The 26,543-nt window shown below is 44.1% G+C and overlaps 2 protein-coding genes across 3 annotated transcripts in view; one reads left to right on the top strand and one right to left on the bottom strand.

Annotated features, from left to right (window-relative positions):
- GDF1 (growth differentiation factor 1) overlaps nt 1–3,188 on the top strand; it is a 5,286-nt gene extending 2,098 nt beyond the window's left edge. The window contains exon 2 of the mRNA XM_074851864.1: nt 250–3,188. Coding sequence (XP_074707965.1) covers nt 250–1,085 — 836 coding nt within the window. The 3' untranslated portion in view covers nt 1,086–3,188. The remainder of the gene's footprint in view (nt 1–249) is intronic.
- On the bottom strand, nt 3,175–26,543 carry UPF1 (UPF1 RNA helicase and ATPase). Of its 2 annotated transcripts, none has more exons than XM_074851743.1 (24): nt 26,190–26,543; nt 19,726–19,868; nt 19,208–19,297; nt 18,487–18,654; nt 17,400–17,580; nt 16,647–16,808; nt 15,919–16,003; nt 15,650–15,748; nt 15,350–15,467; nt 14,372–14,531; nt 14,129–14,247; nt 13,694–13,858; nt 13,374–13,488; nt 13,036–13,179; nt 12,385–12,598; nt 12,056–12,173; nt 10,382–10,538; nt 9,231–9,373; nt 8,371–8,545; nt 7,575–7,656; nt 6,897–7,058; nt 6,321–6,538; nt 5,752–5,874; nt 3,175–5,639 (listed from the first exon to the last, which is right to left on the bottom strand). In XM_074851743.1, exons 1-23 carry the CDS (start codon nt 26,412–26,414, stop codon nt 5,755–5,757), a joined length of 3,363 nt encoding a protein of 1,120 aa, XP_074707844.1. In that variant the 5' UTR covers nt 26,415–26,543; the 3' UTR covers nt 3,175–5,639; nt 5,752–5,754. The 2 variants fall into 2 exon arrangements, with proteins under 2 accessions (XP_074707844.1, XP_074707845.1); XM_074851744.1 differs by having other exon boundaries at nt 15,350–15,458.

The raw sequence follows: 26,543 nt of genomic DNA, 5'->3' as shown, positions 1-26,543 counted from the left end.
AGGCTGGAGCCCGGGCTTGTGTTTGTGGCTCCAGCCCTGTCTGGAGGCCGTGCCGTCGGGCTGACAGCCCCTCCTGCAGCCTTGTCACCTTCATCCAGCGACTGCGGGCGCGCTCGGCTGCCGGCCTCTGCCAGCCCCATCTTCCTCTTGCTCTGCAGCCAGGAGCTTAAATTGGAGCCCTGGGAGGCTGATCCCGCTCGGTGCAACAGGGTTCAACCACCACCACCTCTATTTCTCCTTCTTTGTCAGGCCACTTCATTCATAACGGGCAGCCCCAGAGGTTGCTGTGTCTGCAGAAGCGTCTGTACTTTAACCTCTCGGTGCTGGAGGAGGGCGAGCACTTGACGATGGCTCAGCTGGAGATCAAATTCAGCCACAACTCCTACCACGCCTCCAGCCAGGGGCAGGTTTTTGAGCTGAGGCTCTACCAAACCTCCCAGCTGTCTCTACGGGGGGTGCCCTCCCACGAGCACCGCCGAAAGCTGCTGGTGGAACAGTCCTTCGCCCGGCTGCACAAGTCTCTTCTCTTCAACCTGAGCGGGGTGGCGAAGGACTGGAGAACGTCCAGCAGGAATCTGGGCTTGGTGCTGGAGATCTCGGTGAGCGGCGGCGATGGGGCCTCAGCCCCGGCACGTGGGGGGCTGCAGAGCCTCTGCGCCAGCATCGACTCCTTCCTGAACACCTCGCTCTTGGTGGTGACCCTCAGCCAGCAGCAGTGCAAAGCTGCCAGGAGGAGGAGAAGTGCTCACTCCCTCCCCGTCACCGCGAGCGACCTCTGCAAGCCCCGGCGGCTTTACATCAGCTTCAGTGACGTTGGCTGGGAGAACTGGATCATCGCCCCGCAGGGCTACATGGCGAATTACTGCCTGGGCGAGTGCCCCTTTCCCCTGACCGCGGAGCTGAACAGCACCAACCATGCCATCCTCCAAACCATGGTGCACTCGCTGGACCCCAAGGGGACCCCCCAGCCCTGCTGCGTCCCCGTCAGGCTCTCCCCCATCTCCATCCTCTACTATGATAACAACGACAACGTGGTGCTGAGGCACTACGAGGACATGGTGGTGGATGAGTGTGGCTGCCGGTAGCGGAGCAGTGGGGGGGGGGAGCGTGTGCCGGGGGTTCCCGGCTGAGGCGGTGGATGATTGATGGAATAAATCCAAGTGTGTTAAATCCCCTCTGTGCTGGTGTTCAGGGAGTTTCCCCTTGGGGGGCATTGAGCGGTGGGGCCGCCTTTCTCCCCATGCAGCCGGGGAGAGGAGGTCTGGCACGAAGGGAGCGGTGCTGGAGTTGGGATTTAGGTGCAGCTCAGCCCTCCAAGCAGCTGTCGGCCGCAGCCGGCAGACTATTATGGGATTATGATCAAGTCTGACGCTGGTTGTCTATCCCGTTCTCCACGGGTGATGGCAGCACCAGGTTGTGAATCCCAGACCCCTCTCGCACTTGGCTGAGCTGCTGCTGGTGCTTTTTGGCGACATGCTGCAGCGTTCTCAGTGCAAAAAAGGCAGGAGGGTGTTGTTTGTTTATTTGTTTGGGTTTTTTTGGTGAAATGGTGCTGGTGGTGCCTGGGTGCGGGGTTTGGTGGCTGTGTTCCAAGAAGGTGACATGGTGGCTCTGGTCCTGCTCCAGGAAGAGGGACAGAGTCAGGGCGGAAGGCCGCCCCCCCCCCAGCCGCGTTTGGTGCTGCGGGAACTTGGCCCGGAGCTATTTTTATGGTGTGGTTGGCGAGGGGGTGGTTTGTGGGGGGAGGGATTGGCCACATGCAGCCCCTGGGAGCTGTGGCCCGGGGGGGGGGGGGGGGGGGCAGGTTGTTGCATGACACATTTTTGGCTAAGAAAGGGGTAAAGCAGGGGCTTGGGGCAGTGGAGTTGGTGGCATCTTGTTCCCTCCCAGCCTGCTCTGAGTCAGTAATTAATTATTTACCTCATTTGCAAATTGGTGGGTCTGTCCCTGTTCACTGGCGGCCGCAGGACCAGCCTGAGCCGCGGCTGGAGCCAGATGGCACCCGAGCATCAGGCAGCACGGCCCAGCGCAGCAGCTGGTCAGGCATCACGTTCACCCCGTTGTGTATTTTAGGTTTATTTTGGTTTTTTTATTTTTATTGGTTGGCTGTGGTACCCAGCCCCTCACAGGAGCATGGCCTGTGTTTAAGGTTCACCCTGAGCCATCTCTCTCGCTCTCTCTCTTTCACAGCTGCAGCTTTGCTTTTGTCTGGGGCAAGGGGGGAAAAGGAATCCGAGTTAGACTTGAATTTTTATGTCTTTTTTTTTTTTAACTGTGAACCTGACACCCTCGCATAGATTTGTTTGGTCTGTACCGATGTGTTGTCTCCACAAGGTCTGATGATGTGTTACCCGGCTGAGCTGGGCCTTCTCCCTCCTGGGAACACTAAAGATTTAACCACTGGGGGGGTTTTGGGGGGGGAAATGTCTTCCTGGCCCCAGTGAGGGTGTTTTTGTGACACCCCAGTGCTGGACTTGGGGCCTGGACTCATGTTTTCAGGGCCCAGCAGAGCATCCAGGGCAGCGCAGCCCCTGTTGCTCCCCAGCAGCTGAGACCTGGGGCCAGCACCTCAGTGGTTTAAGGGCTTAGAGCAGGACTTAACTAAAGCGAGCAGGAGCTGTTTCTTTCAGTGTAAGATGGGCAGGATTAAGAAAACCTTTAAGTAAGTGTTGGGTTTTGGTCCCTGTGCTGTGGCAGACTGAGCTCACTGAACTCCTGACTTGCTTCTCCTACGTGAGGGAGGGCAGCTGTCTGCCCCCACCCCAGGGGGAAGGAGGTGGGTGACAGCCCCCAGAGCTGTGCTGAGCTCAGGCCCAGGCTGGGGCCAAGACCAGGCCTAAAGCAGCATTTCAGGGGCAGCGCTGCAGCCTGAGCCAGGCCGAGCTTTGCTGAGCACCCACAGGTACAAGCCAGGCTCACATTCACTGCAGCACAGGGGCAGCAGGTGGGAGGACCCGGATCTAGGCCCAGGTCACCTCTAGGCCCGGCCTTTGTGCCTCCTGCAGCCCCCCCCACCGGGACCAGGCCCCCTTGAGCCCGAGGGGGGAATCAGGGGAAGAAGGGGAGGGCATTTAACAGTTTTCACCGTTCATGTGCTTACCCATGTACGCTATGCACACACCACACTTTTGTACTAGTCTGTGTTTAAGAAAAAAAAAAGTAATAAACTTGAAGTTTATACAATCAGACTAAGTTTTAATGAATGTTGCATGGTTTCATCATTGAAAGGTAGGGGCCACCTTGAATGCAAGAGCTGTTTATTAATATTTTATTGATGACAAACAGGTTTAAAACAAACTTGAGACAAAATCAAAAAAGAGTAACACCGTGCTAGCACTGATGTCTGGATTTATAAAACTCAGAGTAACTGCTACAAAGGAAAAAACCAGCACAAAGCAGAGGCAAGCATTCCCATCAGTGAAATAAAGGGGGTGAGGGGAGAGGAGGGGGTTACATTACTCAATGGATTGCATTGCACAGAGGGTTACAGCTTAAACCTATCGGAAAAGTCTATGCAACTACGCAGCCTACAGAAGGAAAAAAATTAAAAAGCCCTTCGGCAATGTTAATAAATAAAACAGTCCATCTTACAAGGAAGGAAGGTGGCCTGTGTCTCCATTCTTTCACATTTTAGAAGTCTAAACTCTGGAGGCTTTTTATGAGAAAAGAATGGTTTTCATTTCTGGAAAGTTTCTTTTGCAGTTCTTGAACTACGTTCGCTGCAGGACTGAACAAAAATCTTGAACACCTGTTCCATGTTTATGTGCACACTACTCACGGTTTGTGGGTATGCTACACCAGGTCTGCACTGGGGGAGAGACACTCTTGAAAAACTACAGCAAATACAGGTTATGAAAGCGGGTCAACAATCTACAGAAAGGACAGTAATGAAAGGGCTTTCCCCCCAGTTACAAAAAGTGGGTTTTACGTCATTTAAGTACATTCATATGAGAGGTATTTTTGAGTTCCCCCAAAAAAAAGACTAGAAACACTTGGAGCCCTTTGAGTATAAAGCTAACTTAATTCCAACTTTAAAAACACCTAGGTTAGTGAATCACACTCTACTGTTCTGTGCCAATTAGGAGGTAGAGGTTAGTCTAATTTAGGGATCTGATAAAAATGGGTCTCTGTAGGAATCTGAAATTCTCTGCGCTGTTTCTAAAAAGGTTTAGACAGAAATAAAATGCTCCCAGTGTTCCCATATGACTTATTTAAGACATGGGTACAACTTAGAAATTGGATGGCTTCTCTTATGTGCTGTTTTCAGTTTTGACTTCCAGCTATTTCTCAAGCCAGCGTTGATGGCACAGCCGTGTCCACTACCTGAAAAAATCGGCTCCGGGTTTGGTTTAACACCTGAATCTTTCAGCTAATCTGCGTTAATCACCGAAGAAGCCACACAAAAGCCTAACCCAGTATCTCTAATTATACCCAGCGATCAGAGGCCACCTTCCAACAACCGCCTGCTTTGTCCATTTTTCCAACCTGCTTCGGTAACATTGTAGAGTCTGTACTTCAGAACCAATATAATCCCCAGTTTCCACTACTTCTCCCCCAGCTCTGGGGGAGCAAAGCAGGCCTGTTTTAGCATCTTTTCCTCCAGGGCCGAAGGGCACAGGAACCCATCCCCTTTCAAGCGCAAAGTTCATCTTACAGAAAGGCTTGTTTTTCACAGAGTAGAGTCCAGACAGTAGCCAATTAAAGCATACAGAAAACACTTTGAAACCCTCCTCCTGCCCGAGCGCGCAGGCTCCTTTCACTCTAACTGCTATCCAATGTAGGAAGAAGAGGCTGATTGCTGCAACTTTAAATCACACTGAAAGTTCTCAAGGTTGGTGCTCTAATTTAGTTTTGTTTTAAACTTTTTGTAAGCTTCTCAGAACAAGGATCTCCCAGGTCCACCACTACAAATTCAGAGACAAACTTCTAAAAATTCAGTGCTCCTTTGAAAGAATCTCTTTAAAAACCACCTTGTCACGAAAGACCCGTTCACAATGTGGGCGACACGATGACACTAGGATTTCAGAGCCAGTGTTGGACAACAAAACCTGCATCTCAGAGTTGAGCATCAGCTGTGTTCCGCCGGATTTCTGCTTGGCTCGCTGTCACTTAGTCAGGAACTCTCTCTCTCTCTCAGATACTCTGCTTCTAAAATGTAAACGGTTACTGCTAAAATATAGTACCCCTTTAAAACGAGAACAACTCTGAGATGAGGGTTTTCCTCTCCCCATCTGCTCTGAAAAGTAATGCCCTGCTCGCAAAGAGAAGTATGGAATGAAGTGAAACCTGCTTAAGGCCCTTCTCTCGAGCTTGTTTGACTGGGGGAGCAGGGACTCGGCTGACCACTCATTTCAGGGTGAGTTGCCTCCCCGGTGAGGCGCCAGCCAGTCCTTCAGTGCGCTCTCTCCTCTCCGGTCAGTCTCCTTGTCTCAGTGAGCTAGCAGTGGGCTCTCTCGCGCGCGCTCCTTTCTCTCTCTCTCCTCTCCGTTGGTTGGTTTCTTTCTCCTGTTGCTCTCACACAGTGGTGCTTCAGTTTTAGCAGTGGAAAACAGGTATCCATTTTATTTTATTTTTTTTATTACCCAGAATAAAATGCTGATGAACTAAGCTCCACGCAAGCTTAGCTCTTCTTCCTCAACCTGAAAGCAAGGAGGCAAAACAACAGTTGCGTTAGGGATGTCACTCCAGACAAACTTTCATGAACTTAAATCGGGGAGGAAGAAGCAGAGGAGTGAACCTCAGGTGCCTTACACTCTAATACTGTGACAGTCCCGTCACTCCACCATGTTGATATGCACGTTCACCCTGGTAAGTAGAGTCCTGTGACAGCGCCACGTCAATCTGAGATTTAAACTCATCACCAAGGTAACTGTCCTGAAAATGAAAGTGTGTGTTAAGCCTCTAACTCAAATCAAGCCCAAGTGCTCCCTTACAAAGCAGAATACCTGGCAGCCAAGGTTAATGATAGCATCCGAGAGGTTTTGTTGGGGATTTTTTAGTTGTGTTTTGCTTTTTTAAAAAATAAAATCAACTTTTCCTGCAGAATTTCCACAAATAAAGGTTTTTGCGATAGCTGGCTGCTGAACAGGCAAGCAGTTCAAAGTTAAGGCTCAAGTTGAAGTCAACACAAGCAGCATTTCACTTTCATACATGAGGGTACTTAGCAAGTCCACCAAGCAGAGGAGTATGAAACGCTGTGGCTGAGTCACTGAAGACATTTGGTCGCCATTTTCCTCAGTTTCCACTAGGAAACAAGGATGCACATGCACACAGATCAACAAACCCAGGAAAGAGCAGACTATGTATCAAATTGCACTTACCTGTGATAATTCTGGTTGGGAGAGCCCAGGCTGACTCATCTGTGATGGCTGACTCATGGAGATATACCCCTGAGTCAGTGGACCCTGGGAGAAAGGCTGGGACACCACATCTTGGCTCGCTTGACTATTTGGGAGGTTTGACTGACTAGTTCCAGGAATCCCAAAGCGATTTTTCTGGCGCCCACCACGACCAGTCTTTCCTTTTGGCGCCCCACGTCCTGGAAAAGCATTTATCCCAACCGACAGTGAGAAGTCTTACATGTGAGAATTAAATATTCTTGTATTTCTATCAAGTCTTGATCACTCGCAAGAGGCAACATTTTATATGTACCCAACGCAGCAGGGGCAGAGAAAACAAAAGGCAGAACCACCAGCACAGCCAGGGCAAAGGGACACTGACTGGAAGTGGCAGCGCTGTTGTGTTTGTACCCCAAAGAACTAAGATTTATCCCTGGAGCACATCACCATTCCCTCATCAGCACCGCTGCAAGAGCAGCAAAAGCCATTCTCCAACTTCTGACCTAAAATGTGGCGTTTGTACCGTTTGTTTGTACCACTCCAGCCTCGCCCCCGTACCTGCGGCGGGTCCGTTGGCCTGGCCGAAGTATCCCGGCGGCGGCATCGGGGGCATCACGAGGTTGAAAGGGATGGGAATGTTCATGGCGGTGACGTGGCTGGGGCCAGCGCTGATCATCCCGATCTGGTCGTGGGTTTGGAAGTACATGTTGGATGGGCGCCCTGGGGAGGGGAGGAAAAGCCACAGTGATCTCAGGCAGCCTGAAGAGTTAAAAATCGATTCCTATTCCTGTTTTTAACAGTAACGGGAGGAGTTGTGAGCGGGATAAATCAGAACCTGAAAGGAGAAGCCTACCACTGCCCAGAACCAACAGTTCTAGTTCACTGCTTATTCCACACCTGAAAATTTCAGAGCCTCGTCTAACACATGTTCATCCCTACACAGTTACTCTTTTACAGCACCATTTAAGATTCCTGAAATGCTCTCACACACACACTCTCCCTCTCCCCTCATTTTTCACTTGCTCTGCAGACACCAAGTTGGACTGTAGGGGCTTCTATATACAGCGAGCAAAATCCACGCACAGCACGAACATTTTCAGATCTTAAATTCTGTGTTTTTCTGTGGTGGCTCTTCAAACATTTAAAAGTTTGAAGTCTGTAAGATACCATACGCCAAGGACTAGCTGGGGAAAAAAAAAAACCTGAGGAAGTGTTAATTTTGACATCTTCCTTTACCTTGGCTGCTCCGGTCATAGACAGATCCCGGTATGATGGCCTCACGGGCATCGTACATGGCAGTAGTCATGAAACGGGCACCCTGGAAGCATTACAGGAGTCAGACAAAGCCTTGGCATAGAAAACGTCACACCACAAATTCAGCCTAAGTTATTTTGGATAAAAACCCAGTAAAACTCCACAGATCATGCATACTTTACAAGTGCTGAGGAAACTATACAGTTCTAATACGCGGAAAACATCCAACTACCACTTCAACTACATCATGACAACAAGTAGTAAGATTCTACAGGCAGCCTATCTCAAATTGTGAAACATCTGATGAAATTGCAGTCTATTTTGAGGTTCTGATGATAGTTCCTTGCTCCATCCCCACCACTGTCCTGTGATGACTGACAAGCTTCCCTCCCTCCCCCAAATGACTATTTATGTTAAAGCACAAAGTATAAAACTTGCAGGTTGAGGATTAAAGTGCAATGCTATTAAGTACACACACCTAATGAGCTTGCCATTTCCACATAAAACAGTTACTTTATGTTTCATTCACCCCCCTCATAAAATTTTGCAGTAAATAAAGCAACAAAAAAAGCACCAAAAAGGCTTTTCTATAAAAGCTCAACTTAGAAACAGCTGAATCAGCAACTTATTTGGGTCACACTGCATTAACTAGGCAACAAAAATGGAAAGTTATGGGTGTGTGCAGCTGTGTGGGTGACTGTTTATTCCATCCATTGATCAATCAACCCCCAGTTGCTTCATGCCACAAACATCTGAGAGACAGGAGAGGGCAACTTACTGGGTTGATGGTATTGACCAGTTTCCGGGGCTTGCTGAACTGCATGAGGCTTTCCCGGAGGTTATTCAGTGGTCCCTCCACCAGAACCTTCTGCTCCTTGTAGTAATTCAGCAGGTGATTCCAAAGTGGTTGTTTAGACAGTGCTTTTGGGTTGCCAACAATAATTACTCCATACCTGTACAACAGCAGACAGATATTAACTTTGACCAAAAGTAAAGCCACGCTACCTATTAATGTCAGAACAGCCCCGAAGTCAATCCCTTTTGCAGTGAATCAAGGCACCTCACAGAAGCCCACGGTGGTAGGAGACCCTGAGCAATTGTTTTGTTTACAGCAGATGATTTCTGTGCTATGACAAAACACTTGAGATTGCTGCAGCCAGTTTCTCAAGAATCACAAGCTTCCTTCTGCAGGCTTGCCAAACCCACCAGCGTACCCAACCAACCACCGCACCGTAGTGGTTTGCAAGTTTGCAGAAACCAGGGAAGCCAACCAGCAGTGTCAATTCCACATCACCCCTTCTCAGTAATGAGATCCACTGAGAGAAGCAAAATGGTAAAAGCGGTTGTTGGAAGGGATAAAGCAGCAGGTGAAGGGAAGAGTTTTGTCCTGCAAGCAAAGGGGAACGACAGGGCAGCTTCTGCAAACTACTGATGCCAAAAGGTAACGCTGATTAGGATGAGATTGCTCTTGTAAGTTGTAGGGAATGTGGAAATTCTTCAAGGCTCCCGTAAACCAGGCGGGGTGGGGAACGGGCCTGTCACCCACAAAACACCTTTTGTTAGTCGGGCTGTATCAGTGCTTTAGCAGACCAGATTCAATATCTAGAATAGATAAAAGTTTGCCCAATTTTACTTTACCTTGCTCTCGTAAGAGCTACATTAAGACGCCGGGGGTCATTCAGAAACCCTATTCCTTGGTGTTCATTGGCCCTCACACAAGAAAGGATAATAAAATCCTTCTCTCGTCCCTGGAAGGCATCCACACTTGCAATTTCCACTTCCTGAAACAGAGCAAAACATGTAAATCACGGAAGCACAGTGCAAAACAGTTAATGGTACCAACAGGCATTACCAAATGCGTTGGCTGTGCACTACCAGCTCCCATCGTTTGACAAAAATGTTATTTTTGTAATGACGAATGATTTAGTAATTCCACTGGTCACTAAATAGTTTCCCTAAAGGAGAACAGACAGTCTCAGTTTAGGACAAATTACTTTTATGTTCACTGCTTTATGGTTCTCATATTTCCCCAAAACTGGCATCTGTGCTATGGAAAGTGTCCTTTTTCTAGGTATGCTGCCAAAAAGGCTTCTGACTATTCCAAAACCTCGTAGTAAGACAGGTCCAAATTAGCACCACTGCTCCCCGCTACTGAGAAACCTGAATCAGAGGGACAGATCATTCCTGGCAGAAGTAGAAGTATTTCCACCAAGTTTTCCTTCAGTGAAAACACTGACCAAGTTCTCAATATTGCAAAACAGACTATATTAAACATACAACTGTCTTGTTTGTAGCAACAAATTTTAATGTTTGGTAGAGGAGCTCCACTGATGGGAGGACATATTCCCCAGAAAATAAATAGTCTGAGCATCACAATTTATGGAGCTTGGCTTCCTGCACGTCTCTTGGCATGATGCTTTTATCTAAGACACAAGCTGACTGAAGCTTTTCCACAGCTGAAGCACTGATGACCTCTCCCTTCTGTGCCTCAATGAGTCCTCAGAGGATGGACTCACTGAAGCCTTCCTTTCAACAGACCTTAACAAGCCTTTCTCCTTTATCTGGCCAGCTGCTCCCCTGACACTTACTGGCATTGGATACCTCCTAAGCTCTTCTCCCTGTTCTATTTTAACCACAATCAACTAAAAAACTCAAAAATTACTAAAGAGTAAACACAGACTGACGCCTAAGAAGCCAGACTAAAAATGAAAATATTGAAGTTTCACAATATCTGACTTTTCTAGCCTCTCTGCATCCAAGTGTTCTCATTTGTGCAACGACTCTGTTACCTGGTAGAGCTTCGTATGCAAGGAACCACTGAACTGCATGTACTGCACCAGATAGGATCGTTGACCTTCATACGGAGTAATAATGCCAATCTGATCTGGTTTGGCACCAGCTTTCAATAGCTTTGTAGTTATCTTCTCCACATTGGCAGCTTCCGTCCTAGAAAGAGAGATTTGTTTATCTAATGACAATCAAGTCTAACTTTTTGCAAGTTAACGGGTCTAAAAATCTTGGACATGTATGCTGTGCCAGCCTTTTGTCAGAAAGGCTACTTTGAGAAAAAGATCGATTTCACACTGCTCGAGCACTCCGATTAATTCCACTTAAGCTTTGCAGGAACATCCACCACTGTCACCTCCTGACTTCACCACACACAGATATTGTCAGCCAGAGGAATATGGGCAAAAGCCAACATTCAAAATAGGTCTCAACGACACAGAAATTTCTCCTTACATATACCTCCACCTTCTCAGAGCTACACAGCTAAGACTTCCTGGAACAGCAAATTTCATGGTGGCCACCATTCCAAAATGGAACTGCTTAGTAGAGTTAAACGTACATGGGCACTTTTATGAGCAAGATCATTAATAACCTTCCAGGCTGCTGTGCAAACAGATCCTTCAGTTGCTTTATCTTAAAGTTTTAAATATAGAATGCTTTTAATGCCACTCTCCCTGTCAGCCAACTATTGTGCCATTTGTTTGTGCACAGTCTGGCTTGCCGCATTCAGCAGTCTTGCACATGCTGTTCAGGAAACAGACCGAGATTAAAAATATCACAGCAGATATTTTTCATAAGTTGGTCTGGTTTCCCTTCCAGGCACGTGAACAAACACACACGACCAAGAGGAGCAAAGGGATTTAAACTCACTCTTTGAAAAAGAAGTTGGAATTTGCAGAAAAAAGGGATAGAAAAAAAATTAAATTCCTATCCCTTTCGCACCACCACCAAAATCCAAGACTTCGCACTCTGCTTCAGGAGCTACTGGAATTCTGGCTTCAAAATGCGACTTGATCAGCATTTCCTGCTGCAACTGCAGCCCGTTCACTTGCTGGCTCAAATTCATCCCACGTTTTAGGCACGTAATTGTCCTGTGCTCCTTATACTACCAGTGAAGGAAAACAGGCACCTCCACAGAACAATTTGAACCCACTTAAGATCTGAACTGCTCCCACTGGAGATGCCTTTTTCTCTTCATTTACTGTAAAGGGAGCCTAGGGCAAATCAAGTCCGAAACGTGGCTCAGCCTGCACTATCCTTTTATTAAAAAAAAAGCACAGGAGCAGTTTCAATCATAGCTGTTAAATAGGAAACATTTTATTAATTTAGAACTACTGCAAAACATAAGAATCAATAGCACTGACGTACACAATACTTTTGAGGTCTGTGGGTTGGCTCAGTTGAAGTACAGATACCACCCTCACAGAAACAGAAAGTAACTCTTCTTCAAAAACACGAGCCTTTATTTAGCTGTTATGCCTTTATTCACACAGCAAGGCACCAGACGTCATGGCGAATACAGAGTATTATGAATTTTGTTACAGAGATTCTGAAGGATAAAGAAATGTTCAGATATTTGGTCTGCTGAGGGAACTGTATATTGGATTTACATTTGAGATACTTAAAAATACTTCGTCCCAGTGTAAGTTTATCTCTCATTGTTGAATTTTACTTACCTGTTTAAGTAAGAGGTGCCTGAGCTGGCAATTTCTTCCTGTCCTTGTGTAACATAGAAAAACATTGGCTTATCTGGCTGTGGCCACTGGAAATCAAAGCCTTTTTTCACACGGTCCGCTGAAGAGCACAAAAAAAGTAAAAAAGTTAGCACAGCTTTACGAGCAAGAACACTTTCATATCAAAGCACCTTAATGACTCAACTCTAAGCGCAGTGGCAATTCTCTTTTTAAGCAAATGTACTGGGAACTCATCTAGATTAAAGAATCCTTTCTTTGATCTTTAATGAATGGCAAAGAAAGTAATTTGCAGGAGTCCCGCTCTTGCCTACCTGCAGTAACACCATTCTGGAGCGAACCCTCATAGAAGATATTGGATGGAAAAGCACTGAGTGCAGGATGCATGCGATACTGCACTTGCAGGCGAATGGGACGAATCCCCAGCACCACAAGCCTCTCAAAGAGGGACTGAGACAGGCCGGCCTTTGCAGCTTTTTTACACATCACAACAGGACCAAGCTGGCAGTGGTCACCCACAAGAATAAGCTGTGGAAAAGAAAGTTGGCAGATATTCAAGTTTTTATTTTCTAAAACTTGATCAATCGCTAGAAACAACAGCAATAATCTACTGTCATATATATTAGGAACAAATCAGTTTGACTTGTAATAAGCTTCAGATCTGATCTAAGGCTTACAAACCTTTAGTGTCAACTAGCTTTTCAGCTGATCATTTTCAAGTAAAATCTTTAGTCTCCAGATTGTTCCAACAGGACCAACATGTTCTAGGCAAAGATTATGCCACGAAAACAGAAAACTAGCAGGACTAAGACAAAATAAAGTCATTTAGATCTATATTATGGAAGCGTCTTCCATGAAAGGAAAGGATTTTGTATCCCTACATGCTTACGCTGTGAATGTTACTGCTTGATGCTACTTTCTCTATTTATAAAACTCTTTCTTTAAGGAAATCCAACGGCTCCTACCTGTTTTGCTCCCAGGACAACTGGCACCATGCACTCTGGCTCAGTAGCCTGTGTGCTTTCATCAATCAGAATGGAGCGGAACTGCATTTTTGCAAGTCTTGGATCACCAGCTCCCACACACGTGCAACAGATCACATCTGCGTTCTGAGACAGAAACGCAACCGAAGTTAATCAAGCAGGACATCACTAGACAGCATTCCTACATGGAAGATATTCAGTACCATCCCAGGAATCCCCCCAAAAGTTAAACTGTACCCTGATCCCCACCAGCAAATTGCAACTGAGCCTCAAGTGGGAGAAGGCAATTATTTAGGCCGCTAGAACAGACAAAACCTTACCATAAGTAATTCACGCTCTGCTGTTCGCTTCAGTGCACGGTAACGTTTCTCATCAGCAGATGACAGTTCTCCAGTCTCATCTTTAAGCTGCTGCAGTTTCTGAAGCTCTGGCATGCTGAAAAAAAACCCAACCTGTTTTAAGCCTAATTAACAACTTGATATGATTACAGAGGAACTCATTTGTAAAACTAAGTATGACACATGTATAGAACCAAAAAAGTTATCACATCAAGCAAATGCACGCTGTCGTCATTACAGTTAATCAGTTGTGTCCAGCACACTTAAATTGGTTTTTTTCGTTCCCCTCAACCATGTCTTACCTATCCATGTTTCTGATCTGGTTATGCAATGCCAAGAAGGATACGGGAGAGTCAATTGCCTCACGACTCTTAGCACACAGACGAACCACTTTCAGTCCAGTTTGATGGATCTTCTCAGTCAACTGATCTACAGCTATGTTACTCGGAGCACAGACTAACACAGGCCTTGAAAAAAAATTAAGCAAAAAGTAAATCTCAGTGAGCTGTAATCCACTAGACTTGTAATAAAATCATGTGTTATGACACATGGCCCCTGAAAATATGCCGGGGAAGAATATTTTCTGAAATAAGCACAAGTCTTCCCAGAAGAATATACTTCTAGAAAGTCTTTTTAGTTCAAAGATACAAATTAAATTTAAGTTTTTAAAATCAAGTTGATTCTTTGACTATTAATAAAGTAACCTCATACATAAAGATTTAGAGAGCAGTTCTCACCCGTTGCCCTGTCTAGCCAGATGATAGACGATTGTGGCTGATGTCACTGTTTTTCCGGTACCAGGGGGACCCTGAATAAGGCTCAGAGGACGCTGCAGGACAGTCTTCACAGCATAAACCTATACAAAAATTTTTTTATTGCTATTTAGCATTCAATGCATAGGAAGTTAGAAAGTTCCTCAGCCTCTATTCATAAATCCTTTATCATATTCTTTGCACGTAGTAAAAAGGAGATGAGGTTACCTGAGAATGGTTGAGATCAGGAAGTCCTTGTGCTGTAAAGCGCTTTGGCAACTGGCATTTAATAATTACATCTTCTACCTCATGACCTAACAGTTTGTGATAGATGTACCCTGACACCGAAGTCTCATCCACAGCAAACGTTTTTAAAGCACTCTGCATTCTGAAACGAGGGAAGGACAGGAAAAAAAAATGATCAGTATGACCTCAAATACAACGATCCACAACTGTCCTACTGTTAATCAGACATCAGGCACAAATTAAAATATACCTTGGGAAAAGAGAATAGTGTAGAACATTTAACAGAATTAAGAGACAAAAATTAGACTGAGAACACAGATCTTGTCTTCCCCCTACAGGAATACTACAAAGTATTATAACCAGAAAAACCTGTAGAGAAACACCAGCCTTTGACAGAATCTGCAGTAGTAATTTTAGGTGCAAGAATGGAAGAAAATTTGTACTCAGTCTATCTCTTTCAGGGTAATAAACAAGCTCCTATTTTACAAAATGCAGTACAGGTACATCCGAAGCCTACTGACCCTACAGCAGACTCAAAAGCCTTCAAATTTCAGCTAAAGCCATTCAAAGTTTAGAAATGCCAACTAAAATCAGAGCATGCTTCGTGATGGAGCCATGCTCAGGAAGCTGAACTACAAAACAGTTTTTCTTCTTCCATTCCAAGTATTACTAAACATAAGGTCGATTCCCCCCCTTGATGTATTTGCACTAAACCTTAAGCATGCCTTCAAAATGAGAAAAACTAACAGTTTGATGGCATTCAGATTGCTTCAATTTCTAGTAAAAGTTAGGCCTGCTGCTCTATGAACCAGCTATCAACACATGGGGCATACTCAGATTTCTGATTGCTAGCGTCACGAAACAATACAACTTGTTTAAAAACGCCCACTGAAGGTAAAAGAAAAAATATGCACCAAGTGCACCCGCTATCTGCCAAGTTTTGAAGTGCTTTCTCAATACCTGTCAAACGAAGTAGACTTCCATACAAAATCCACTTGGAAGTTGTGAGTAACTTCCACAGGTGCTCCAACGCTGCTCCTCAGCTCAATGGCTATCTCATCACCATAATCTGTAGAACCTCGTTAAGTAGTAATCTATAGCAAAAATTTGAATTTTATTTTTCCCAATTTTGACTTTTTTTAGCAGATCCCCATGACAAATTAAAATTATCTCAAAATTACTTTTGTATGCATTTACTGATCTCTGAGAGACTTGAACCTTCGATTAAGCCTTCCTGAAGGCTCGCTAAGTAAAGGATACTATCAGGAACTTTGATAACATGACCAATTCCTTTCCATAAAGGGGCCAGGTCTCCTTTATACCTCAAGCAGATCTCATCGCCTTGCATAAGACGCATATCTACAAAGGAAGGAAAAAATGCTCTTAGAACATTCACCAATGAACAACCATCCCCCAACACAAAACTCACAGTACTTATATCCCAGGCCAGATCAGTTTTTTTTAGACACTGAATGTTATTCACCAGGCATTAAAAAAACAGTAAAAACATACAATCAAGCTGTCAGTACCTGAATCAGTCTTTGGCAAAGTGAAATAAGCAATTCTTTTCTTGTTCAAGCCCAGGTCCCATCTGACTGTGATGTTATCTTGGGTCTAATGGTAAAGAAGAGGCATCTATTATGTTCTTAAAGAGATGTTTGCCAACTACCTACAGTCCTCACTGCCCTATAGTTCAAAATAGTTTAGAAATACAAAACTTGCTGTTCCAGCATCACAGTGTAGACAAACACCTGTATTTATTCTTATGGCTTTACACCATCTACAGAAGATAGTTCTGTTCTACAGAAGAGTTACTTAATGAGAAACAAAGTCCTAATCACCACCTGCGTTACTCTCTTCCTCCACCTTTAAAACATTCCCTGTTTGCATGACCTCATATAATTCAAGTTTGTCTGGAAACTCTAAGGTAACTGCAGGTTATGAGGATAACAACGTAAGAGGTGGCCAAGCTGCACAGTTCCATGACACAATATGGGTCTTGGAAAGAAACTCTGAACACAAAGATGGAAGTTCAAGCATTTCAAGCCCTTTTAAAATCTCAGTTTGAGGATTTTTCTTTCCTCTCCCTGCTATCAAACATCACCATTACTACTGTCATTACTTTGATGTAGCAGTACTGTAATAAAGATATTTATTTCACTTGAGCCCTCTTTCTATGCTGTTAACGGTGACCATGTGTTTGGTACCAGAGAACTGGTCAGAAGCCCCCTCAAACAGGCAATTTCAAGAATATTACCTGAGACTCCTTGAGTTTCTTGTCATAGTCTGCCTCAAGCTTGACTAGAGGACCAAATATATTTTGGTATTGATAAGCATCTTCATATCTAAGCAGGACATGCTGTGGTTCTTCATCAACACCAGGCTTTTCTAAGTCCTCAAGCGTTGCAGATGGATTTTCCTAGAATTTAAAGCACACACATTTTTGTTTCCAAGTTTGAAGTACAAACAAGTGACAAGCTCTCACTGTGCAACAGGATGGATAATACTGTGTTTTACTACTACAGGAAATGATATCAAGGTATAATAACCTGTTAAAACCTCACCAAGACATTATATGTCATGCTCGCTCACATCCCGCCAGGTTTGTTATGCTTTAAAGCATGTACAGAAAACCCCCTCAAAAAGCAGTAACTGAATACCAAGCATGGACTGACAGTTCCCTATTCAGCTAGTCATCACGCAAAGCAGAAATAAGTGAAAGATTTGATGTGAGCAAGGAAAGTTGTTTTTTCAGTTTGCCTGACAGTGCAACTTGAACAGAGCTGGAGAACCTAAGGGTGAAACTTTCCTACTTCGATAAACAATTTCCTGAATCCTTTGATTAATTCCCAGTTGCATTGCTTGTCAAATCTGCAGGATTTAAACCTCATGTGATTTAAGTACGTTCCCTGCCTTGTGCAGTTGCTAAAACAGTCTTGTCCCTCCTTCATAAAAACACAAAATTAGCACTTGGTAAAACATAACCAGAATTTGAAAAAGCAGCACATACCTTCCAAAGTTCTTCCAGTTTGTTAATCTGTTGAGCTGTAATCTGACGTGCTCTCAGCTGTTCCTGTTCAGATGGAATCTTTACCAGCCATGAAAGGAAACAGCGATCTTGGATAAGGGGCTGCCACTGTGAACTGTCCCAATTAATATCCTTTAAACTGCTCTGACTGGCACATGGCTGCCTGCACAACCAAAATATTGAAAAAAATTATTAAATTAGACAAGTGTAAGAAAAAGTCTACTGTGTGAAGTGTAAAAATATGTTTATCATGCTCTGAAAACAACTCAAATATCTCAGTTTAAAGGAAAAAAAACAAAATAACCCTAGCCTGCTGGGACAATTCATTTTTTAGTTCCTGTATTTGCTGTTTCAACACTGGGAAGGCTCGGTAAAGTAGTATTTCTTAGGCATTTCTGTAACTGAAAGTTTCAGTATCTAAAATATTGAAGATGACACTCACCTCTGAAAGTGGTTACAGTCCATTAAGACTATGCACACATATATCAGAAAACACTCAGGATTACCTCCCATCTGCTGTTTAAATAAATAGAAGAACTTGTTCCATAGAAATACACCTTCTACTGTCAAATACATGGTAAGTGACAGCATTTAATTAAAATACAATTATAAAATCACGATTTCTGATAGAATCTGTCAGAGAACAATTTCCGATTTACTGTCATCTTCAAACAATTCTATGAGCTGACAGAAAAACGTCCAATGTAATAGAGCCACTGCTCCAGTAGGGCTCCAGAGTAATTTCCTGAACTGATCTGTTACTCTTCCAAATCTGAAAATCAGTTTAAAAAAAAAGGGGAAAAATACCCTTCTTCCATTAAGGACCATTTCACTGGGGAGAAATACTTTTCTCTAGAACTAAGACATCTGCCCAGCATAACAGAATGTTCTTTTATAGCATTATCTACTTGTGTATTCATGAAGTCTATACGATCATCTAGAGGAAAAACGGTGGCAAATTACTAGTATAAAATATATTTTGGTACAAAATGAAAGCAAGCACTGCCCTTTAGAAATAAGGTTATGCAATAGGCTTGACACAAACATGCCAACAAAGGCATTCTCTCACCTGCACAGCAAAACAACCACAGAGTCTGCCTTAGCTGGAATAAAGCCAAGGAGAAACACATTACGACATCCACAGTTATAACATTCCAAGACAGTCTCTCCTAGAGGTCCATCTTTATGGAGAGTCACCTCTTTGCACTTCGCTCTCACAAGATGATTAACAATGTGGCTGAAACCAGAGAGGACATACATTTATGTGAAGTCAACAGGAAAACCAGATTTATTCCTAACATAATGTACCAGTTCAGTTATTAAGAGACACAAACAAATTCTATTTACACTGTAGCAGACATTGGTAAGATCTTGCTCTTTTCATCCAAGCAAAGATACGGCTAACACAGCTTCAATGGTGTCTCAGTGCACAAATGCTTTAAGGTAGATGAGCATGAAAGAATAGGAAACGTGTAAAATAATTCTTTTCATGTTACTGGTAATTGAAAGAAGCCTCCCGAAGCTCCACACGTCAAGAGCATCAGTTCTACTGTGCTTTGCAGGAACACAGGATGGGGGAAGAAGCAGCAAGCTCACTTCACAGAAGTGATTCAAGTTTTGCTGAGATCGAGGTTAAGCTGGTAACAGTGGAAAAGCAAGAGGCAGCTGGAAGTTCACACTGAAGTCACTAGACTTCGATTATCACCAATATGCAAGTCCCAGCCTTCATACCACCTCAAAACACACACACTCTAAAACAAGACTGTTATTTCCATCACTTGACCGTTTACCTGCCAGATGTATTTCCACGTCCATTACAGAACCACTTTTTGCTGGTGTTACAGTAAACCACACAGGCAGGATCATGGATACCACAGTAACTGAAATCAAAAACAAAAAACCAAGAAGTGATTGGGTACTTGCTTACAGGAAAATTCAAACACAAGATTTAAACTACCTAGTAGTGTACAAAAATAAGGGGAAGTGAAAATTAGGGATCACGAGTGTTGGTAAAAGCATGGAACATGAGCAAAACGTCTGTTCTGAGCCACAGGTTTTTTAACACTCCCCACCGTTACCATCCCTAGGCTGGCTTAGCCTGCTATTCCTCACAGGAGGTCAAAGACCTGCTGGAGCAGCAGCTGTACACAAGAGCTCACCAGAGGGCACCATTTTCCTACCAGAACGCGGATGCCTCCAAGGAAGTTGCTCTCAAAACCCAAAAATCCTCTAAGCATACACCTTTCACTCACACAAAGCGCTCCTGCCCTCTGGAAATAATAAGCCTGGGGCAAAGATTAGGGCTCACCTGCAAGCATGCACAGGAAGATCCTTTGTGTAATAGGTATCTTCCTCATCTTCTTCAAAATTCAACTCTGCCAGAAGCTGGCTGGTTTTAGCCACGTTATCATCCACAGCTCCATTCTGCAGAATGCCATCAGGCCCATTAACCTGAAAGACAATGTCAGTGCTTAGGTTATACAATCAAAACAGACTCCAAAACATAAAGCCAAGGACAGTAACCCCTACTCCTCAAAGCAAAAACTTGTGGTTAATTTAGAAAATCTTAAAAGGAAGGAAAAACGCTGGTAAAAGCTGAAAACACATACCAGTTACATAATCAATATTTGCTTCACTAGCTCCTATTTTACAGGATTATTTAAACTCCAACTGATGAATAGAAAAAAGTTAGAAGGAGACTGCTTTTCTGCAGATTATATTTTCCCTAGTCTTACACAACACACAAAATTCCATTTAAACATTTCTAGCAGTATCAAACATCATTTTTTCATCCCTCATTTTAGTCCAGAAATCTACCTGAAAACAAGATCTTTACTGTACAGCACTTTCCCCATCTATTTCTGCTGTTCTCTATCCACCAATATTTCTCCACGGATATTAGAACCACAACTTCATGACACCTGGACAAGTGACAACAGAGAGTGACAACTTGGACAACAGAGCAGGTAATCCAGAAACCTGTTCTCATGTAAGCCTAAAAAATATTTAAGTAGTGCAAGAAATACCAGAAATTGGTTTTCAGCAATGTCTTAGCTCTCCAGGCAGTATCGCTTGTTCAAGATGTACTTACTAACCAAATACTGAATCAAATGTACTTGCAAAATACATCAGGTAGGACAGTCACTATTGTGTTACTTTAGATCTGTTTTAGCTACGATAAGATTTCCTTTAAAAAAGAGGTCTAAGTTATCCAAGAAAATGGCAAAAGTCCATCAAAACTAGTAATGCAGCTCAAATTTTCAGACCAAGTGTGCTAACACAGCACATACAAACCAGGTGTGCTCTTTCCACAGACAATATTCTGCCAGAACCATGAAGTTCTGCAACATTTGGGACTGCGTCAGCAACTTTTACACACTTACTGATGTTAAAAATAACTCCTTTTTGGCAATACTGAGTACAGTGCGTTTACCACCAGGAAGAAGCACCATGAAGTGCGAATGTCACAGATCAGATTTTGGCACAGCTAGAGCAGCCGTTGCCCCTTGGGCCTCACAGGTGTTCTGGTTTCATTCCACTGCCGCATCTCTACAGACGAGCAGCCACGGGGAGCTTCCACGCCTTAACACGACGCTGTCAAGAACCCCCACACCCCCCAAAACTGGTCAGTCACTTGGTTCTAGCAAGATCTCTCTAAAATCCAAGAGATAAGCATACCATAATCCACATTAGCTCTAGCAGGAAATGGACCACCACAGTGACGGCAATGATTAGCGCAATATTAACAAAGCATCCGAGATGAGTGCTGTGAGGTAGTTTCCCTATCAAAGCAAAATCATCAGATGTATTAATCCCCCCAACTGTTTCTAAAGTTATTGGGTTAGACAAGGTGAGATAAATATTTATTTCTGAAAATTTTAACTAGCTAATAAGTGGGAGCATAAGAATCACTCAACGCCTTTGCCTATCAATACAGTATTTTAATAACTCTTTTGCACTTAGACATTTAATGCAATTTATCTGGTATCTGTAACTTAATTCTCTGACAAGAGATAAGAAAGCTGTCCACAGCAAGAAGAACACTAAATCTTTATTAAAAGAAACTTAAAAATAGTAGCTGTAGCATTTTGAAGCTACAACTCATACGCAAATCAAAACAAGCTTACTTCTCCGAAAGTCTAATTTAGATTCCACACAAGCTAGTTTCAGTATTGCACATTAAAATTTAACAGCCAATTGCAAGAGTTAAATTTAAAAATAAGTGCAAGCCACTTCACATTTGCCCTCAGCAGTAAGGAACTGGACTCAACGGCAGAAGCTTTGTTTCATTATCTTCAAATGAAATGAGGTACATTTGCAAAACACAGTCTAAATGGTATGACTTTTTATTGATGTTACCTCCAAGTAGAGGCTTTTAATAGAAAGATCAGCCAAGAGGAACCATCAGCACAGAATGTGCAAAAGCAGCAGAGGGAACAAGGAAAAAAAATGAAAGAAACTGCAGCAGCACGCAACAACCCATTAGTACGATGAACCCAAATCCGATCAGCTCGCTGTGTAATAGCACTCCACAGATGTTTGATGATAAATATCCATTTTAAATAGATAGTGCCATTTTACAAAATATGAAGATAACTTATTAACTTATTGCGGAACAGGTGGTATTCCAAAGCCTTCAGTTAATTTGAATTTCTTAGAAGCACAATACCACGCATTCACAAGTGCATTTCTATCAATCTATTCCAAAGAGCCATAATACATTATTATACACATCAGTTGACAAGTTTAATCAATTTTTTTTTTTTTGGGTGCTCATAAAGCTGGATTGCTGAACGGTAATGAAACTGTAAAACTTTTTTTTAAGGCAGAAACCCAAGAAACTACAACTGCACATTATTAGTACTTCTGCAGCAGGTGACTGTTAGTTACACCCCGGGGAGCTCCGACCCTTTCAGGGAGTTCGGCAGGAGTGATGTCACCTGTTACTATGAAAATCCAGCAGCGAGTACTCGGCCTTGGCAGGCACACAATGAGGAAGTGACTCAACTATTGTTCTAAAACCTACTGTGATGTTAGCCTATGTGCATATTATTAAAAATCTGGCACCATCAACTGTTGTATAAGGGAGGTGGGGGGGGCTTCTCTATTTTAAAAGTGTTGACTGAAACTTCTGGCACAGCAAGTTTAACAGCTACAGGGATCTGAACACTGAGGTGCTCTGAAACTATCACCAAGGTACTGGCCCCTCCTTTGCTCCTTTTTTGGTCACTAAAATACTGGTTGAGAGACAACAGTAAAGGTCCAGGGAGCTGAGTTACAGAATAGTAAACCAGACTATGCAGCGGCTTCTACCGACCGTGTGGAGTCCCCAGATCAGCAGTACCAGAATCTTACCATCTCAATTCCTCCCAGTGCTTCTGGCTAACACACCCCACCCACACCAGCAGCTGATCCACAGGTGAACGCAGCTATATCCACTTGATGTAGTTCTACTTTAAAGTGGTACATTTCAAGCTGTAACAAGAAAACTAATTGCAGTTAAATAGGTGTGTTGCTAGAAGAGTCCTCCTGTTACAAGGCTGCAGTCCAATCAATCGCAGCAATACACTTCAACGCTGCACGGCAGCCGCAGGACACCCAGTCACGCTGCCCCGATTCAGGTAATTTTCCCTCGTGCTTTAGGAGAAAAATATACACTTTTGGACTTGCATGGATAACCCAACTATTTGTTGTTTTCACATTCTTTACATTAAAGCTATAGAGTATTTACTGTACCTTATTAGAGTCTCTTACACTGATTTGCTTTTCCTTTCAAAATAAGGAAGAGGCTATTACTGAGCACATTCACCCCCATAACACCCCCAGAGCAGTGTGGAGTGAAAGCTGTATTTCCAGATGGGGACCTGAGCAACAAGGAGTAAGTCATTTTGGTAAGACAAAAAGTCTTTGTTAGAACTGGAAATTAAATCCAGCCCCCATAGTCTAGACCAAAAATCGAATAGCTGGCCCAGCCTCCTTCAACCATTCTAACACATCAACACCATGTGCCTTGTCCATCACAGACCCGTTGAGCATGTGACTGCTTCCTAGCATCATAACTAAGTCCTTGCCTGGAAGGGTGAAAAAATAAGGCAGAAATCAGAATTTATCTTAAAATATTTATAAAAATCTATTCCTATGTTTGGTTTTAATTATATGTAAACAATAGAAATAGAGTTTTCTGAAAAGAGCAGACATTGCTTCTGTGCTACTAACCTCTCACTACCTTTTGTCAATTGGACACTAATCAATTGTAACAACATCCTCTTAAACTATTAGTTAAATATACAGTGGGAAAGGAAGCTCTTATAGACTGCCTAAATCAATCACATTTTCTTAAGAAATTAGGTGCTCTGCATCGCTCAACTAATCTTTATTAACATTAGGACACTAAAAAGATACCAAAATGTGAAACAGCACAGTAAAAGTGTGTACCTCCAATGTTTATCAGCTTCAAATAAAGATTATTTATTCAAATAGCTTTAATTATAATCGCAGGGACAACATTTAATTAAGCAAAACGTGTGTGATCAATTTTGGAGCCTCAGAAGTTATTTAGTATGTCCCCTGCCAAAAGATGTAACAAGTTTAAATTATTTGTTGAAAGCAGCAAAATTTCCCCCAGAATCTTTAAAACACACATAATTTCTGATCTTATCACTCAGGAGACCGTTGAAACGTACAAGTCTAAACGGATCCAGGGATCTGGGTTCTGCTGTGCTTCAGCTCAGGACACTGTACTTACCACCCTTCTGAGAGTTCTTGTTGCAATAGGTCCATTCCCTCTCCCCACCCTCCCCAAAACCTACATTTCTAGAGTCAAAACGAGGATCAGGATGACCGCAAGAGTTTGCAGAAACATCATAAATGCACTTGGTTTAGAAAAAAAACAAAAATCCCTTCCTTTTTGCCAGGACAGACGGTTATAGACATACTAGTACCTGAACGTGCTCTCCAGATTTTTTTTTTTTTTTTTTTTTACTTCAAAGGCTTTTCAAACATGTTTAGACAAAAAAAGACAAATTAATCCTCTCGTCTGGTCTTTTAGCTTACGAGGCTTATACTGGGGTGGGTTTTCTTCTTCTTTTGGCCACATTCTCTACTCAGTTCTGGAATGATCACAACCTATTAAAGCTTTAAAAACTAAGATTTTAATAAAACTGCCTTTTTACTCGATCAGTGTGTAGTCTGACTGTACACAGACAAGATTCTACTATTACTACTTAATAATTCTGATATTGCAATGCTCAAATTGGATTAAGTCTACCAAGCCCAAATTCAAAAGCTGTAAGTAAACAGAAAGTAAACAGCCCATGGGGTCACATCTCTAATTCTGTCTTATAAACACACTAACCCGGAGCAAGCACCGCACAGTGGCTACACCCAGGCTCTACCTTGAGCACTTTCAAGCACAAGAAAGTCATTCAATTCGTCCTGGGATAAACCCGATACGGCTCGGACAGGATAATACCACCTTCAGTCCTGCGCCGCACACCTGTAGATTCTCAGAGCCTGGACACACTGGCCTGTTTCCAGTGTTTGTACTCACAGCTCTACCTTTTACAGACCCTGATACCTCACGTTTTACAAGCAAAAGGAAAAATCAAGCACACTCAAACGATGTTTGGTTCAGGATTAAAAACTTACCAAAAGCCTTTCAACTCTTTTAAAACGTGGATAGTGTACAAACATTTAATTATTAATGGGACTACATGAGTACTTATCTAGATGTAATGAAATTTAGCAGAATATTCCATGATCTTTAAATGCAGAAAGTTTGACTTCTAAAAAGACATGGAAGAGTTCTTCAGGGTTTTTGTTTTTACTACAGTCAAGCTGTAGCACAGTGACAGTATCTTCATTTGCAACCCTTCTTCACTTGTGAGCATAAAACCCTAGTTCCTTCTTTACTTTCGCTTTTGTGAACTGTTCAATAAATACAATTTGTCGTGTACATACCAATCACCGACTATAATAAGAAAAAATATCACCTGTTCTTAAGTTATGAAGAACCAGACCTCTGAACTTAAATCTCAGGCCATATCACCTTGCACTTCCATACAAACCCAAAACAAACCAACCTAGCAACTGTGCAGCAGAAAAGGTGGCAAAAAAGTAAGGGTAAACGTAATAATAAGGATAAAAAGTTAAAAGCGTATTTTGCTTTTAGTCATAGGAAGAAAGAAATTAAAGAAAGTAACGCTGGATTTCCTCAGTACCCAACTTTTGATAGCCAAATACTACCTATAGCCGTTATTTGTTTTAAAGAGTAAAAGAACCTGAAATGACATGCAGAAGTGTTTCTGATTTCTATTTCCAACACCTCACTGAAAAGCGACACAACTGCCACGACACCACCGCGGAGTCCGCCGGTTTTACCAGCGGATAACCGGCCCTAAGTTTCCTCCTCAGCGCGTTCTCCTGCATTTCCCGGGCGGCAGCAAAGCGCCCGGCTGCCAGGCCCGCTCCCCGCTGCCGGCCAGGCGCGGCCGGGCCGCGGTGTGCCGGCAGCGGGCGGCCCCGCTCCGGAGCCGGGAGGCTCCTCTCCGCGGGGCAGGCGAGCAGCCACATGCGGCTTCTACTTCCCCGTCCGCCGCTGCCGGGGGCAGAGCGCCCAACCCCGCAGCCCGCCCAGGGCTTCCCCTCGCCGGCCCCACGGCCCGGCCCGCCCGCCCCTTCCGGACCCCCCCCCCCCCGCCCCCCCCCCCGCCCCGGTGGCGGAGACGCCCTGACCCCCCCCCGGCCCCCCCCCGCCTCCGGCCGCGGACTCACCTGTGCTTCGATCGGTCCTGGCGGTCCCTGCCCCGCTCCGGGGGGGCCTTGGCCCTGTCCCGGCCCCGCCTGCCCGGGCCCGGGCGGGGTTTGGGTCTGGCTGGGGAGAGTGAAGTCGGTGAACTCGAACTCGGAGCCCTGCGTGTCGGCGCCGAGCAGCTCGGCCTCCTCGGTGTCCAGGAAGGTGAGGGTCTGCGAGCTGGGGCCGTACGCCTCCACGCTCATGGCGGCGGCGGCGAGGAGAAGCGGCTCTTCCCCAGCACCACCACCCCCCCCCCCCCCCTTCCTCCTCACCCAAGCCGGCCGGGCCTCACCTCAGGGAACCCGGGCGCCGCGTTACGCGAGCGGCGGGAT

Source organism: Strix uralensis, chromosome 27, assembly GCF_047716275.1.
Source record: "Strix uralensis isolate ZFMK-TIS-50842 chromosome 27, bStrUra1, whole genome shotgun sequence".
NCBI classification, from domain to species: domain Eukaryota; kingdom Metazoa; phylum Chordata; class Aves; order Strigiformes; family Strigidae; genus Strix; species Strix uralensis.
This window is presented reverse-complemented; position numbering and strand designations above follow the sequence as displayed.

Bases quoted from the DNA above. Each gene is read 5' to 3' on its own strand.
- UPF1 (XM_074851743.1), bottom strand. From the start codon at position 26,414: ATGAGCGTGGAGGCGTACGGCCCCAGCTCGCAGACCCTCACCTTCCTG. The intron at 15,468-15,649 runs GTATCCTTTACT...CTACTTAACGAG, and splicing joins TGTTATCAAAGTTCCTGATA to GTTCTACAGATTATGGTGAT. The intron at 14,532-15,349 runs GTATTGAGAAAG...CCCTCGTTTCAG, and splicing joins AAGTCTACTTCGTTTGACAG to AATGCAGAGTGCTTTAAAAA.